General features: G+C 42.4%; 1 protein-coding gene across 4 annotated transcripts in view; it reads right to left on the bottom strand.

The window, feature by feature from the left end:
• The window catches only part of DIP2C (disco interacting protein 2 homolog C), a 325,231-nt gene that overhangs the window by 123,987 nt on the left and 183,875 nt on the right, over positions 1-17,369 (bottom strand). For all 4 annotated transcript variants that reach the window (XM_056336759.1, XM_056336760.1, XM_056336762.1 and 1 more), the window contains one exon: positions 12,475-12,585. In XM_056336759.1, coding sequence (XP_056192734.1) covers positions 12,475-12,585 — 111 coding nt within the window. The remainder of the gene's footprint in view (positions 1-12,474; positions 12,586-17,369) is intronic.

Genomic DNA, 17,369 nt, shown 5'->3' with positions numbered 1-17,369 from the left:
AAAGGGTAGAGAAATTAAAACTGGCATAGAGAATGATGGTACATAAGCTCAGACTCCCCGAGTGATGGCCCATGGGTTTGGCCATTGCACTCCATAATCCGAAACTCTCATCCATTGCAAACAGAGGTAAATCACTCATTCCATCAGCAGGACAAATTGCCCAGCTTTCCCAGGAGGGGCTCTGCTTAGCGCAGTCCCTCTTTTCATCTGGTTTATCTCATAACTTGGCACACTGTTGTGCTCCTTGTTTAACTGAAAAGGCTTAGGAAAAAAACCCAACCCACTAACAGACGTTACTACACAGCACCAACTCGATACGGACACCATGTTCTCCAGCGTCTTTCCCCTCTTTATCTCTCAGTGTGATCCAATGGCTGTATGATCAACACTGGTGCATTTGATTGTCCATGGAAAAGACGACGAGCCCACCTCTCTGTTTCTGTGGAACAAAGTGATGTCCTACCTGCGCTGGCATGCTGCTTCGATGTGATCTCCCCTGGCACAACAAACCGGCAAGAGACAGGAGATGGTGATCAGTACACAGCCCAGCCAGAGGGATGAGCCCCTGCTCAGAGACTGCTTTTTAAACACGTGGTGACATGTGAGGGAGCAACCTACTCTCAAGATGAAAAACTGGGTGACAGAGGTTGTTTGGGGGAGAACTGTTATTAACTGCCGATAGGTGCGCAGTGTTCAACGGTTAAATAATAATGCTCAGAAATACAGAAGCAAACACTGCTAATTACAGGTTGCTCACACTGTTGACTCCTTGTTCACAGTGTTCTTTGACCATTTATTCCCTATGCTGTTGAAGACCTGGAACCTAATCCTCTTTTCACAGGGGGACACAACAGTTTTTTATCCAGTCAGAAGTTGGGTTGGCACACAGAAAGAGAGGCTGGCCAGGAATTTTAGTCTGGTTTGTACTGGTTCTGGGATAAGAAAAGTCTTCTGAACTTTTACTGAAGTCTTTTCTGGAGAACATACTTTCTCTCCTCCTTGCACAAACACGTGTACTTAGAAAAAGTGGCGACTTTGCTCTATGACAAGCTGTCCTCTCCTAGCCCATTACTTTGGGGGAGACAGTACGTATGATCCTTCTAGGCTCCGATGAACTCCACGAGCAAATCAGCCTTCCTTTCCTGAAGCAAGAAAGCAACTGTGTGATGAACAAGGTCACCCATTTCCTGGTCCACATATGGAGCCACGCTGCAGTATCTCGTGTTTCTCTACAGCTGCCAGAAGAGCACTCTTCTGAAGTGTGCATCCTCATTTGGCATGGCGCATAACCCTGATGCGCCCTTCCCCTTATACCCCATGAACAGGGATGCCCCGTTCCTTACTTGGGCCAGATAGAGTGTCCTGGAAAGCTCTGAACTGTAACGGAGACATTTGAAATATGCTGCATATTCCTAGTCCTCCCACAGACTTCTGCAGCTTTTAGCAGCATGAGTTTGCTCCTTTTTGTTCAGCTCTTACTTTTTAAAAAACAAAAACATATTCAAAAATTACAGTTGCCTTCTTTCTCAGTGTGGAGGGGTTGTTAATTTTTTTTTCCTATATAAGTTTAACATGCCTCAGTGGCTCCCTTTATTCAGCATTAGCGGCATTTGCTCCATAGGCATGTCAAACACTCAACATATTGTAAGTAAAATGATACCTCTTTAAGGATCAGGGATCTGGGTGTTAGTTCTGCATGGATCATGAAACAGGGTGCTCCTCCCAGGAAAGCACCAGCTACATTAAAATTTCCCACATTATAAAACTGTTCTTCACACTCCTTTCATAAAATGCTGCAGTATACAAAAGAAAAACAGTGACTTCTTTTGTACTTAAATCAGGTCTTGCAGTTTTGTGTCAAGTAGTTATCTTGTATCTAATTTATCACACAGCCCTGTTCCTTTTTAAGACAAGAAATTAAGACTGCTGTAGACAGGAGTCATGCATTGCTAGAATCAGGATAGCAGAAGTCTGTTTCTACCTGTTTCTGATAAAATATATTCCTTCTGTTGGTTTTACTCACATTTTCAGTTTCCCAGTAATTATACAGCCTTGATACCCCAATCACCAGCTGTTTAAGAAACACAAATATGGAAAAACAGGCTGTTGCCTAATTTTTGTTGTACAGATGCAGAATTATCTAACGGAGTCCTTATCATCTTCTGCAGCCTGGTTTTCTAGTTCTGAAGTAATGGTACTTCCATCCCTCTTTTCAGGGGACTGATTGACCCCTGGAAGAATAAAACTGCTCGGAGACTTACCTAGATGTGATCTGAATGCATCCATTTCATCTGTTTATTCCTTTTGTCTCATGTAATTCCTCTCCCCTGAGCTATTCTTGTCTTTTTTTGATTTAGGCTTTGGAAGCAATCTTTCTTCCTTTGCTTTAGTAGCCAATTCCCAGTAACATGACGATACAGCTGGGAGCAGGACAGGCCCAAGGATTCTGAGAAGGTTTAGCATCCTTGCTTTTTGTGGGATAGTCCATAAATGCAACTGACTTGCTTGCAGAATGGCAAATTATTAAGATCAAGAAGGTTGATGCTCTGCTTTAACGAGTCGAGAATGCCAAAGGATTTTTAAAAAGAGGTTATTTATGTACATATAATATATACTTAGGTCTTATTTATATTGCGGTAAAGGATCAGCTCTGAAGTCAGACATTCAACAAATAAGCAAAACTACAAATAAATCTCTGTCTCAGAGAAGTCAGCAAATGGGGCGGCATCAAGGAAAAGAGCTGGAAGAACAGGCAGAGAGGCGGCTTGCAGGAGGACACAGGAGCGAGAGCAGTCACTGCTCCATCAACACACAGTGTAACAGCTGAACCCTTTCAGCTTCTAAGGAGGCAACTGGTACTATGGGAAAACAGCACTATCAAAGGTGAATTTTGGCTGAAAATCCTAGATAAGGTAATGCTAAGTATAGCAATAGTATGCTAAGTAATTATACAGAGGAAAGGTTGGCAGCTGCTGCCTTACAGGAAACTAGTAGTTGAAAGCACGAAAGTCTCTTATGAGTTTAATCAGACCTTTTTCTTGTAGCTACCATGGAAACAAAGGATATACTGAGAATTCATTTCCTAATACATGGCCTGTAAATACTCTGAGTAGAGATAATTTGGTAGCTACAACTATTGGGAATGCAATCAGGACGTACTAAATAGGGTGAGACACAGTAAATGTGGTATCATCAGAAGAGATTACAGTTAGGCTTTGTCTTTTGATTGTCTTGGGCTGACAACACTGACTTAGATTCAGGCAGACACAGGACAAGTGATTTCATAAAAATTGCAGTGTTCATCCAACACAGTTCAGTCCTTGGAAAATCATCTCACCCCTGGGAATGTGAAAGTAAGTGAGTCCATATAATAACAGATCTTTGCTGTGGGTGACGCTATAATGCAGCAGTGTCAGAATGCTTTTGCAATCTCTCTGGGTAGTAAGATAGGAAAGTGCAACGTCCGAACATTGTGACACCTAATTTCGCTCCAGCTGCAAGCAGGTGTGCTATTAACTCTGAAATAAGGCATTCACAACAAACACAGGGAATACTCAACTGAATGCAAGAACATCTGCTCTAAGATGACACTCATTTATACAAGGGCCGTGGATGTTACCAACAGAAATAAACTGTTCCTTACATTTCAAAGAACAAATAAGTGTGGGGTTTTTTTCAGTTTTGGGGCTGTTTAAGCTATATATACTGGGTCTCTGGATTTACTGAGAAAGGGGACACATGGATATGCAAGGGAAAGTTCTGCTGACTTTTCATGAATTCTCAGCCAGATTTTGTTGACCTGAACAATTTTTGACAGTGAAAAGTCAGCATTTTAGAAAACATCTGCACTCCCACGAGCATGCGACTGCAAAAGGCCTGGCTCTTCTAAGATGTTGCAGCCAACAAACTCCACTGATGCAGGAGACTGCGCTCCGGGCACTCGGCACAGGGCTGTGCTGTGCCATCCTTCAGCCGCTGCCGAGTACCTCCGGGGCACCTGGTGCCCACCTCCTGGGGCACACATGAAGAAGCTAGAAGCGTTGTATGTTCTCAGGTGGCCAGAAAGCTTAACCCTAAAAAAGAAAAGCATGGCTGTCACTGCCCACTTTGGATGGCAGTGGTGATAACCCGTAATTCTGGGTGGGAGGAAGGTAAAAGCTAAGGCGCGGTTGGGAAAGTTGTACGGGCAGGTTGTGTGTACAGAGGTTATGTGATGGAAACAGAGGACACCAAAACAGAAGATTGAACTCTTTATGACACCATGGCTAGTTTTGCTGGAAGGCATACTTTTTGCTTTACTTTGGCTTCTTCAGATATTATAATAAAGATTTTAAAATGTTTTTCTCTAAACTCTGAGATTTAAAACTATATAACTCCACTCATAAGTGAAATAATAATAAAAAAACCCCCAGCATGCAGGCCTCCCACTAATAATTTCCATCCCTCCATTTATTTATTATCTCATTTGTAATGCAATCTGGAAGTCAGCTTCACATAGTGACTTCATCTCAGGCCCCCTTATTATGTGATCTGAAGTAAATCAACTTTCTATTTGTTTCTCTCTGGAGATCCTTGAGTAATTTTCCTCAGGAGTTCTGCAATTACCCTTACAAATTTTTCTGCTGGGTCAAAAGCAAGGATGTGGTCATATAAATTACATCTCTGCAGAAGTTTTTATTCAACCTCTGTTTTGCCCTGATTGAGTTGTAGCTTGAAATTGTATTTGTAAGTCAGCTAAATCAAATATGAGATTAATTAGGTGTGTCTACAGCCAGGTTAACTAATTCAGATCAACTCTTCTAAATGACCCTTGCTCACCTGAAGGTTTAACAAGTTCTTTGGTTTATGACAAGCCACCTTAACACTTATGTGCAGTCCCATTTTGACACATAGGACATTTGTCATATTTTTTCCTTCTCCTTATTCCTTGGAGAAATGAAAAATGATAAGGGTTCAATAAAAACGATTCCTCAAATCTTCCCATTCCATTTTTCCCTCTACCACGCACTACAACTCTTACACTCTCATAGTGTAATTATTTTTTTGTCAGTTCTGGCGAGATTGCAGAATGAGATCTTGAATGTCCTTTCAAAAACGCAAAATATAAGCTACCCATATATTTTAAAATCACCATGAGGTAAGCTGTAAACACGCAAAATGTCGGCAACCTTTGTTACAGTTCATACACACCCTTACCTCATGGTAAATGAGAATAAATACATCGTAAGGCACATACCGATGCTCCTAGAGCAGAACAGCTCAGCTACTTAGGGCCTGGTGCCAACTTCTCCTCTAGGATTTGGGTCTAAAGGGAATGTTTTTTCATTGCTAGCTCCCTTATTTCACATGTCCCTCAAACCTAGCCTGGGATCATTTGTTTTGACATTTAATGACTTCACGCTCAGTATAAGCTGTTCAGTCTTTTCCCTATCGAACCACAGTGTGGGAAAGGTGGCTCAGGAATTTGAGCTGGGAGAGTTGTAGTTAGGATGCGTTTGTTTTGGCAGTATCTCCAAAACTCTCCTGTATGAAGATGTCTTCTAAAAGAAGTGCTGAGTGTGCTTGGAAAATAAGCTGCTCTCTGCAGCGGTGGGATCTCTGGGGCAGGGGTTGGCAGCCCCCCAAGAATGGTGTACTAGACTGATTTTTTCGTTCTCATCTTCAGAAGTTACATGTGAAAAAAAATCAGCAAGCGTGAGTAGAAGTGAGGTGCTCCCCGCCGAGAGTCCAGGTACCACAGCCACCTTTCCAGCAGTACCCTTTCTCTATACTACCAGCTGGGAGATGCTGATTTCACCTACGGTATTTCTAAAAACACACCATTTCTCAGCTCCCAGCTCTATGCTCATCTACTGCTATGCCTTTTAAAATCTGTCCACATAGTTCATGTAACACATGTGCTCTCATTTGCTGGGCTTTCCTCTAGGACTCTGTGAACCCTTAGCCACAGAGGCAGTGCAATTTCACTTACACTACTACTTCCCACACCATTTCTGACATCTGGAAAACTTGCTTTTAGAGCTCACCGGTCTCATTTTTCTTAAGCCTTACACTTGCTCCAGGCAGTGCAGAGCACTGGTCATCTTCAAGACCTCTTAGAGAAACAAGGGATTCAATAAACTTGGCCCAACCCATCTGTCATATCCTCATCTCATCAGAGGAGAATTCTATGGCAGAAACCATAGAGCCAAGAGTCGTTATCTCATTCCTAACACATGCATGTCCATTTGAACATATTACACCCTATGATTTAATGTTGATTTTTTTCATTTTTGCTGGTGCATACTTTTTGTGCATTTACATAACCCTTGTTATTTTTTATAGACAGGCATGGAAACAGTAAAAGCTGGGGCCTGGCATGTGAGAAGGTGCTCTGGTTTCCAGCACGGGGATGGAAAACCTAAGCTTTTTGTTTTGGTGTAATCTAAAGGCCACAGTGGCGCCCCTTCAGAAAAATGAAGTGGCTAAGGACCTGACATTTCATGTTTCCATGTGTTGAACACCCAGCTGAGGAGGATAACATACTTGTTCTCTGGAGAGTGAAAATGGGTGCTGAAGGGCTCTGAAAGGAGAGCTGCTCTCTGAACCCCGCAGGCCATGAACAGCTGAGAAACACAGATCTGGGGGAGATTTACCGTGACCAACAAAACAACTTCTGATCAGGAGGATCTGCCCAGTTCACCCATGGGGTGTTTCCTTAGAACTGCCACCGTCTCTGCGCTGCAGCCCCTCTGCCGCAGCCGAGCCCAGCAATGCCTCAGGCCCCCGCACGCCAGCCACAGTGAGGGGCCAAGCTCCCCCAGCAGTGATAGCTCAGGGCTTTGCGGTGGAGAGGTTACAGATCAGTATTTTAAGCACCAAATCAGTAAGATCATTCCTCCAAAAGCAAGACCGCCTACATGACGGTATTTTAAATAACGGCGGCAGAAGCTCCAGGTTTTCCTATGAGGGATTTCAATGTTAGCAGGAGCAGGATGTAGCCAGTGCCAACCAGCGAGCCAACAGGTCCCTAGTGACTGCATGAAGACATCAGGGTCAACATCCTCTGAAAATCTTAGGATTTGACTGGGTGAGTTCATTTAGACAGCATGATAAGACTGTGAAAGCTAAGCCATTCAGGTTACCGACCTCTTTACTCCACCACATAACTCCTGTCTCCTTATCTCAAGACACCATACCAAATCCATGGATTTGCAGCTTCCAAAACCTGAGAAACCTAGGTTCTAAACTGCACAAAGGAAACAAAGCTGTATGTCCAACTGCAGCTACATCTACATGACCACTATTAACTTGGTACTTAAGTCTGTGCTTGATTTTGCAGTCACACCGCTGGAGCCAGGTCAAGCCAGATGCTGACATCTATTCTGCACGCAGAAGCAGAAGTGCAAGCCAGTTCTCCTTTGACTGGGTTTTCTTGCCTGGAAAGCCACTGGCCAGAAAAGCCTCTTGGCAAAAGTTACTGATTCAGCGGACAGCAACATTTGGCTTCGGTGTCATCTTGAGCCCCCAGATAATGTTTTAGTACAGGCACCGGCACAGGAACGGCAGCTGCTCAGAGAAAAACATCGCCACGATCTACATTTGGCAAACCTTTCCAAATACTAAGTGAGTAAATGCCGAGAGGATTTTTATATTCAGTAGTAAACAAATAAAAAATGCTTTGAATTAGTATCAGCTAAACTAGCTGCCACATCTGTATAAAATCGTATAGCTTAACCCTGTACTGGTTCAGTTACTACACTTATAGCACTATCTGTTTCTTTAGACACCCAACAAATGATCAAAGCAGCTGACATTTTGAAATAAATATAGTGATTTCAGGATCCCTTCCTGTATAAAAAGAAGCAGCCAGGAAATTTTTTTAAACTCTTTTTTTAAAGAGTTAGGCTAAATTCCTAATGTAGGCTGAATTCTAAAATCAAATTACCTTAACACAAAACGTATCAGGAACATTTAAGAAAAAAAATAACTTCCATAAACTCAGAGTCAATTTTATTTAGAATATAAAAATCATAGAAACCAGGTTTTGAAAATTATAGTGCTGAAAAATTCTGCTACAACATTAATGAAATAATAATAATAAAAAAGACTGAAGTGAGAAAATAGGTAGGGATTTAAAATGTCACATTCTGACATTTTCCATAATATAAGAACATAAGTTGAAGGTGATATTAGTGGCAGCAACGATTTTGAGTCTCCAAAGAGAGTTCATTAAACAATCTTCGCTGACACCTAAATTTATGTAAAAAACAAAGGCATGGAAGGAGAGCTGGATGACTTTCAGGATGTTAGGCTTCCAATTAGGAAAACCTTACCAAGAAGAGACAGAAAAGGACTTTGATCAGAACTGGAATAGAGGATTTGCTTACAGATGTTAATTGAAATAAATTTTGCAAAAAAACTAAGGGAGGGAAGTATTTTCCTAGAAGTGAATTACTTACTGGTTAAAGACTGTGCATTCATCTTGTTTTGGGCCTTTTCCAAGAAGATGTGCCAAATATGATAACAAGCACTGAAAGCGGGTAACAGCTAGGATCTAATAATCACAATGTGATCAGAGCAGAGAGGCTGAGGTATTAAGCACAGCAAAACAACAAGCAAAACAAAGGCTTCTACCTGAGGCAAACCTGAACCTGAAGACGAGATAACCAAAAAGCAATCTGACTTGCAAGTTTGTAACCTGCAGTAATAGAGTATGAGCCAGGAGACCAAGAAAGAAATAGACTTCTGATCTCACAGGGGCAACGTATAGAAGGGGAGAATATAATTCAGGATAGGAACATTGCACTGTATCTTAGCAAAGCTCCTCTGCAACTACATTTGAAGAGATGATCTGATAACTTCTCAAAATTGAAATGGAAGTTTACTTTTACCTTCACTGAATTTTCTACACACTGGTTTCTTTTGAGTGAGTGAACATGCAGTAGCTGTTCAAACCAATTTGCTGGAGAGCATGGTGACTTGGTGAGGAGTCAGGCAATACAGCAATCAGGAATCAGGAATTCAAAGCCCTGCCATAAGCCCCCAAAATACTGTGAAGCTCTCCAGTTTTAACACCAAGGACATTTTCAGAGCAGCAGAGAGATCTGAATTTATAGACCTGACTCTCCTGAGACTCCTGCACTAGGAACAAGCAACCCTTTGCACTCAATTCCTTACTTTTCCTCTCAGCGACAAAGTTTGTGTCTTTAGTATTTTTACATATCATTACAACACTTTGCCCCATTCCTAAGGCAGGACCTTATGTACCATTTCTCTGAACAAACACCTTTCTTTTAAGGCAGCAGGCGGTGACTGAAACCAAGAGGCAGCGACACCAACTGAGAGCACTCCTGGGGTATCAGGAGAGGCACACAGGGAAGATGTGCACGATGTCTCCTTTTGCCTGTCGCCTGACTGACTCAGCATCTTAGTTTACAAATGGCAAGCACAGCTCAAGCAGATGACTTTCAGCACACGGCCAAATACCCATGTTTTTAGCAGAACTGCTCTGGAGAGTCACAGCTTGGAGCTTTCAGGACCATGGGTTGCACACCCACAAACTAGACAATTTCAGGAATAGTATTTTTACCTGTTTAAAAAGACTGGTTAGAAATCAGACAAATTTTTGTGTAATGTGGGAGAAGCTTCTAGGAGCTTATATATCAGTGAATTATTATGCAGATCCCACAACCATTATTCAGTGAAAAACTGGCAGCGTCTACGGTGTGAACCCAAGGTTTCTGAGGGGAGAGGGGAGTTTTTCAAATTTATCAGAATGCTCTGGACATACGTGAACTTTTCCTGCCAACACTTATAATTTCATTTCCCTTTAAATAGGACTGGCAAGCTCTTTGACTAATGAAATGAACCAGAGGTATGTTACAAAAAGTTTAATAAGGAGTTCTCTGTCATTTTCCAGTTGTGTCAGCACAATGAGTCTGACTGCGTCCAGCAAGATGCATCACTCAAATACACCCAGAACTTCCACAGCTGGCTCCTCAGCACCCTCCACACCCATCAGTCCCTGGCTCCTGACTCAGCTTGCAAGGGTCTCCCTGCCACAACGGCTGATGGGTTCTGCTGTCTACCGCTCCCTTATTCTGCAGCTGCAAAAGAGGCAGCAGCAGATAAAGCAGCTCATGGCTTCTGGCTGTCATCTAAGAGCGTTTGTACTGCAGCTGTCCTCCTAGCAGTTGGAACAACAGCTGGGCACACCTATCCTTCATCCAGTTAAGGTGTAGTACATGCAGTTTGTGCCTTCAAAGTTGAGAGCAAAGATGTTTCAGAGCTCACTTTTCCTTCAGTTATAAACAAATCACTTAACTTTGTGTTATATCTGGAAGCATCATGAAGAAACTTGGATCCCATTCATTTGGAAATGAGATTTTACCCTTTTGTTCAGCTCAGAAATTAATTTTATCTTCCCTTAATCAGTGCTTCTATTTAGGGTATAATGATGTTCCAAACTTGCTATACTTTAAATATTTTTCTTATGATATTCACCAAACTAGAATTGGTACAATAAAATCCATCTGTGCCACGGAACCAGAGATTGGTGGAGGTCAGCAGGAACCTCTAGAAATCATCCAGTCCAACTCCCTGCTCAAAGCAGGGTCACCTACAGCAGATTGCTTGGGGCCATGTCCAGTGGGGTTTTGAATATCTCCAAGCCCGGTTACACCACAACCTCTCTGGACAACCTGCGCCAGTGCTTAACTGCTCTTAAGGGTGAAAAGAGTTTTTTCTTATGCTTAAATGGAATTTTCCATACTTCAGTTTGTGCCTACTGTCTCTTGCCATGTCACTGAGCACTGCTGAGAAGAGTCTGGCTCCATCTTCTTTACTTCCCCCCATCAGGCACTTACACACTTTGATGAGACCCCCCTAAGCCTTCTCTTCAGGCTGCACAACCCCAGCTCTTGCAGCCTCTCCTCACGTATCAGAGGCTCCAGTCCTTCATCTTTGTGGTCTTTTGTTGGACTCACTCCAGTACGTCCATTTCTCTCTTGTACTGGAGAGCCCAGCACTGGACCCAGCACTCCAGGTGTGCATCACAGTGCTGAGCAGAGAGGAAGGATCACCTCCCTCGACCCGCTGTCAGCATTCCTCCTAGTGCAGCACAGGGGGCTGTGGCCTTCCTTGCCATAAGAGCACCTTGCTAGCTCACATTACAAACATGACCACCAGGACTTTTTCCAGCCGGTGGGCCCGCTGCCTGTCCGAGCGGAGGCGGTTATGCTTCCCCAGGCGCAGGCCTTTGCATTTCCCTTTGTCAAACTTCACTAGGTTCTTGTTTGCCCACTCTTCCAGCCTGTCCAGATACCTCTGAGTGGCAACCACTTCTCCCAGTTTGGTATCATCTGCAGATGTGTGGAGGGTGCACTTTTTCTCACCAGCAAGGTCACTGACGAAGCTGTTAGGTCAGTATTTACCCCTAGAGTACACCACTGGAGACTGTTACCCAGCTGGACTTTGTATGGCTGATCCTAACTCTGAGCTCAACACTTCAGCCAATTTTCAGTCCACCTCACTATCCACTTATCTAAAAAGTATTTCACCAGTTTGTCAATGAGGATGTTATGAGAGATGCTGTCAAAAGCCTTACTAAAGTCAAGGCATACAACATCCACTGCTCTTCCCTCAACCTTCAAGGTAGTCATCTCATTATAGAAAGCTATTAAGTTGATCAAGCATGGATTGACCAACCTAAAAAGGGGACTTCATAAATCTATGCTGACTACTCCCAATCACCTCTTTGTCCTTCATGTATTTAAAAAATACATGAAAATTTAATGGGAAAAAAAAAAAAGGATTATTTGCTCTACTACTTTCTCAGAGACTGAGGTGAGACTGACTGGCCTGTAGTCTCCCACATCCTACTTTGCCATTCTTGAAGACAGGAATGAATCTTGCTCTCTTCCAGTCCTCAGAAATCTCCCCTGATTGCCACAGCCTTTCAAAGAATTGAGAGTGGCCAGACAATGATGGTGGCCAATGCTGTATTCCATCATGTCCCATCGACCTCTACATGTTCAGTTTGTTCAAATGTTCCCTGTCCTGATCCTCCCTCATGAAGGGTAGGTTTTCATAGCTCAAGACTTTCCCACTGGTCTCAGGGGCCTTCAGTCCCTAACACAGATCTCACCACTAAAGACAAAAGGAAAGAAGACATTAAGTATCTTGTCACCAGGTCCCCTGCCCCATTCAGCAGTGGGCCCACATTTCCCCTAGTCTTCCTTTTGCAGCTGCTGTGCCTGCAGAAGCCCTTCTTGCTGCCCTTCACATTTGTTGCCAGATTCAATTCCAGATGTACCTCGGCTTTGTAACTCCACCCTTGCATGCTTGGACAGTGTCTCTGTATTTGTACAATGAATATTTCCCATGTGTAGCTACTACATTGAGTATACAACAACATTCTTTTTAAAAAAGCAATGAACAGAACTAACCATTTCAAATTTTCATTCCAGTTCCGTGGCCTTCAGTTTTACTTACCCGATCTATAGCGCTCATCCCGTGACCCTGAGGACCTGCGACGGTGATATCGAGAGGAAGAGGACGGAGTAACAGGAGTTCGACGTTCTTGTGGTAATGCCTGGTCCACCCCTGCATTAATCAAAAAAAACAACAAACAAACCAGCTCATTCTGATTGAATTCCAGAAGCTTATTAGTGAGGAGGAGCTCAGCCTACATTAGAAGTAGAAAATTAACATTCAGTGGCTAAACCATGTCATGTCCATAGTTACATGGTACGTGCCTCTGGTCAGCTTTTCTGGTGTGGTTATTTTCCTAGTTCTCTCTAAGACATTCGTTTTCCAGGATCATGGACTACATAAGAACAGGATACAGACAGTAAGCTTGGTGATGGATTTTTTTGTCCTAGACTGGTGACCTTTCATAAAGGAGTATTCTGGAAATATTTTAATGTGCTAATAATGGCAGACACCATTGCAATGGCTCTTGAAGCTTTCCTGCAAATTGGTTAAAAACAGTTCCTAAAAAGACTTAGCCCACGCATATTATCTAAATCCTTACGCGGTTGGGTGGTATCAGCTGGTGACAACACAATACTAACTTATGGAAACTAGACACCCTGTGGGAACTACCTTAATATCTATAGAAATTTTCAGCTACCAAGGGCCAGAAATTAAACAATAACTGCACCAAACCAGGCTGAAAACAGTAATCTGTTCCAGCAAAACAACTAAAGTAACTCAGCCTTATAATATATATATACCTGCAGCATCTCAGAATGCTGGGTCTAAACATCCAGTATTTAGGAGTCAAACCTTGTATGCATCCCTTTCTCATAGTGAATTTCCTGTTTTAAAAAAATAGGTATTTTCTTGAAGGCTCCTTAAATGACACTGTTAAAATGACTTAATTAAATGATTAATAATTAAGTATTCAAATGGATGACTAATAAATTGAAATTGGATTCAACAAAACAGAGGTTGGAAACATGTTCATATCTTTTTATTAAGACACAATGTAAAAACTCTCCACTACTATTTCTGAACTATTCAATGCCTGCTTATTGGAGAGGCATAAGACTATACATTCGTGGAAACAAGAATTTCCATGTAGAATACAGACCAAACAAAAATGCTACCTCTCAATTACGTTTCAATGGACTCTTTCAAAAGCAACTTTAAAAAATAATTAGCATTGTACACTTACTTCTTTGTGAAAACAAACTGAACTCACAATAGAGCTTCTCTCTTAAATCTCTGGACTATCAGCTATGTCCACTCTGCTTTGATTTTGTGGAGAAGTGGCTAGTCGGCTAAAAAACATACTTGGAGTAAAATCTCATTGGTGCATAAAAGACTGAATCCATAAATTTTCTTCTACTCAGACTGTGATTAATAATTCATACTCTTAAATCAAATAAAATGTCTTCATTTAACTGCTCTGTCTCCACACTATAGTACTGTGTAATTTCACTTGCCCTCAAGCCTTTATATTCTTTAAGGCAGGAGAACCTAACTGCTGAATCATTGATATCATCAGAAGAAATACGTTCTCCTCATTTGTATATTTAGAGTTTTTCTTTCTTTATTGGGTCACTCTGAGAACCAGCAATGCAAAGTTAAAAATAAAATTAATTTTGACCAAAAATTTTCAAAGAACGTTTCGGTCTGTACGAGATGCTAATTCATCTCAGTCCCTATCCATATTGTCAGGAAGTAAATACTTTCTGGAAATGACATGCATTTTCAAAAATCCTAAAAAAAAACACCACCCCAAAATCATGCACCTAAAATTGCTGCCGTGTGACAGAGGTTTTGTGAAGAAAGCAGTGTCACAACTTCCCATGGCAAATGACTTGTGCAGAGCAACGGCGTGTGGAGAGCAAACAAAAATAATTGAGGTGCTGCTGCTGAAGTACAACATCATGACGATACAGGAAAAGGGGATTAAAAGCATCTTTCCAACAACAAAACCACATGCAATAGGCTTTAGAAATACTAACGGGAAATGGAATTGTGAGGAAAATCATCAGTTTCAGAGGTGCACAGCTGCGGTGGGAGACCTTTCAGGTAGACCTGAAAGCCGTTGGGCAACATGCATTCCAGTCTGTGGTGTCCTTCTGCTGGCCATGTGGCTAGGAGACACCTCAGGTGTCTCAGTCTCTTCTGCAGCTGCGGGGGCACCGCACAAAGCTCCTTTTCAAAATGTAAAAAAGGCAGTGCTTGTAAGGTAACCTCAAACACTGACCCCATCGTTGCAGAGGACAGCAGGACAGCCAGCTGGCCAGGCAGTGCTGCTGCCCAGGATGGTCCCCAACACTGCAAAAGGCTCGTCCCTCCTCTGCTTCACTACAGAGATTATGCTGCTACTTGCTCTTACTGCAGGTAACAGGAATCTCTCATCTAATCTTAAAACTGAGACACTTCAACTAGTTTACCTCCCTCCTACTTTGTATCTGTGTGTTTGTTCTTTTTAAGGAAGCCTGTTCTGACACAACAGCTAACACGGAGTTCCTGCATACAGTTCGGAAAGACACAGCCCCAGCACCCTGCACTAGCAGTCATTTAAGGCTATAGCAAACTCAAGGACAGTATCAAACACTCTGCTTTTATGAGGCCTGGGGATCATTTGATGGCTTTACTTCACACTTTCCCGTAAATATGAAAACAGCGAATAAACCTCTACCCAGGTATGAAGCAGGAGATGTGAACTTGGCTGCTGACAGCACTTGATCTACACGAGGAAGTCAGTTCGGCACTAAAACACAGAGGAAAAGCTCTCCATCAGCAATGTGTGGGGAGAGCTCTCTTTGCACTAAGTTCCGTCAAAGTGAGAAAACACAAGGCATCGCCCCGCTTCGGAGAGACAGTAAGAAACCTGGTGATAGTTCCTCACTGAAGGGGCCAAGGCAGGAATTAGCTGGCACCGCCTGGACTCAAGCCTTCGCTTCCCGTGCACCTGCTCCCTCGCACAGCACCGACAACGGTGTGAGACAAAGTACACAATAGCGAGAACCTACACCCTGCCATTCCTAAGCGATAGGTAGGAGTAAAAGCCATACAGACTAATGAATACCATGAAATCAGTGAAGTGGTGCCATAAATAGCAAAGTGGTGTTAACAGCAGAATTGTTCACCTCCATGAAGGCTCTAGCAATATAGTGCAGTAACAAGCATCCCTTTTAACAAGCATCCTTTTTTTTTTTTTTTTTTCACTTCTACTTCTGAACATAACTAAACCCAAAAAATTGATAGCTTTCACAGCCAGCACATGGGGTCCATGAGTTAAGTGCTAATGCTTGTTCAAGTGCAGCTTCGCCCAGATGCATTTGTGAATCAGTGAAAGTGGTGGCATAATGGGCTTTGAGAATTCATACTTCGATCAATTCCTAAATTTAAGGAGGCAGCAGAGCAATGAAATGAATGGCTTTCATAAAAGAAAGGACAGTGTTACGCCAGTGCCCTGTCCACAGACACAATCACAGTCACTGTCAAACCGGCATCATTCTTAGTAACGCCACAGCCTACCCCAGTCTTGCAGCTAAAGCAGGACTTTAAAAAGTAAGCATAATTAGCGCTAAAGATTGACTCCTACAAGTCATGAAGAATTTTAGCAAAATATATACACCTGGAACACAGTTATTTTATACAAAAGGCTGAGAAATAGGTGCTTTATGCTCATCACGTTACACAAGCACTACCAGGTGCACTGGAGCAAACAGCCACGTTCTTAATACAAGCATTAGTTCATTTATCTAATGCTGCTAATGTGGGATTCAGCCTGCAGATCAAGACACCTATATTTAGGTGTCTACAAGAAGGTGCTTAAGCTAAGCTCCTGCTATGAAAAACAGAGACCTAGGCCAGGGCTCAGGAGTCTAAACAGAGGTGTCCAGTGTCTTTTGAGATGCTGTGCGCTAGGATACCTGGCTTGAGCAGAATGGCATATGTCCCCTTTAAGACCTCTTTTATATACGCTCGCTCTGTCCAGATGTCTCCAGTACCATAGTAAATCCTGAACAGTATTAGATACCCATCTTCAGGTAACTCCATGAGCCCAGTGAAGCCTTGAAAGCCACGCAGGTGGTCAGTGGTGGTATCTGCTTTGGAATAAGCTGAAAAGCTGTCTGGGTTTCATCAACTGAATTAACTGTGTCTCTTACCAGGTTCACAGACGGACAACTTAATGCAGATACATGAATCTACAAATCCCAATCGGCAAACTGGATTCTGCCTTGACTGTATTTAGCTAAAAATGTAAAAGCCTCCGTAAAGCTATTTAAGCAATACCACAGCAAGCTCTATGGTTGTATTTTTAAGTGCATGGAAAGCACAAAACTGTCAGCTGGAAGCAGGCTCCACCTCCTTTTTTTCTTTCTTTTTTTTTTTTTTTCCCTTCACCTCTTTGTTCCCCCTTTATTACTTCTTCTTGTAGCTAAATTGCAGTGCTCTGTGCTGATAACTGGCAATAGCTGCATTGCCCTCTCCAACAGAGGACAATCGTTCCCTTAATGACAGCTGACAAGTTGCTTTTGATGTGTCTCTTATTCCTATGTTTGTGTCAAATTTTTCAATCTAAAAATACTTAAAAGCTGAAACGTCTAATTGACGAGAAATAGAAGACATTCTTAGACACTGGTTACATCTATTGTTCTAAAACTATCTTATGAAGTGTGTGCCCCCAGGAGAGAGCTGTAGGGTAAATCCAGCAGCTCCAGGACTAGTGGGAAGGAAGGCAAACAGTGTTTGAGTGCACTTTTAAGAAACAGTATTTACCTTCCTTTCGAAGTTATTTCCTGAGCTTCTATGCAATGGCTGGTGGCTCAGCTTTTAAAAGCAAAGTCAGGTGATAACATACTGTATTTTGTAAACAGGATAAATGTCACACCATCCCCATGGAACTTTCATTTCACTCT

This window comes from Falco biarmicus, chromosome 4 (genome assembly GCF_023638135.1).
Source record: "Falco biarmicus isolate bFalBia1 chromosome 4, bFalBia1.pri, whole genome shotgun sequence".
In the NCBI taxonomy this organism is placed as follows: Eukaryota; Metazoa; Chordata; class Aves; order Falconiformes; family Falconidae; genus Falco; species Falco biarmicus.
This window is presented reverse-complemented; position numbering and strand designations above follow the sequence as displayed.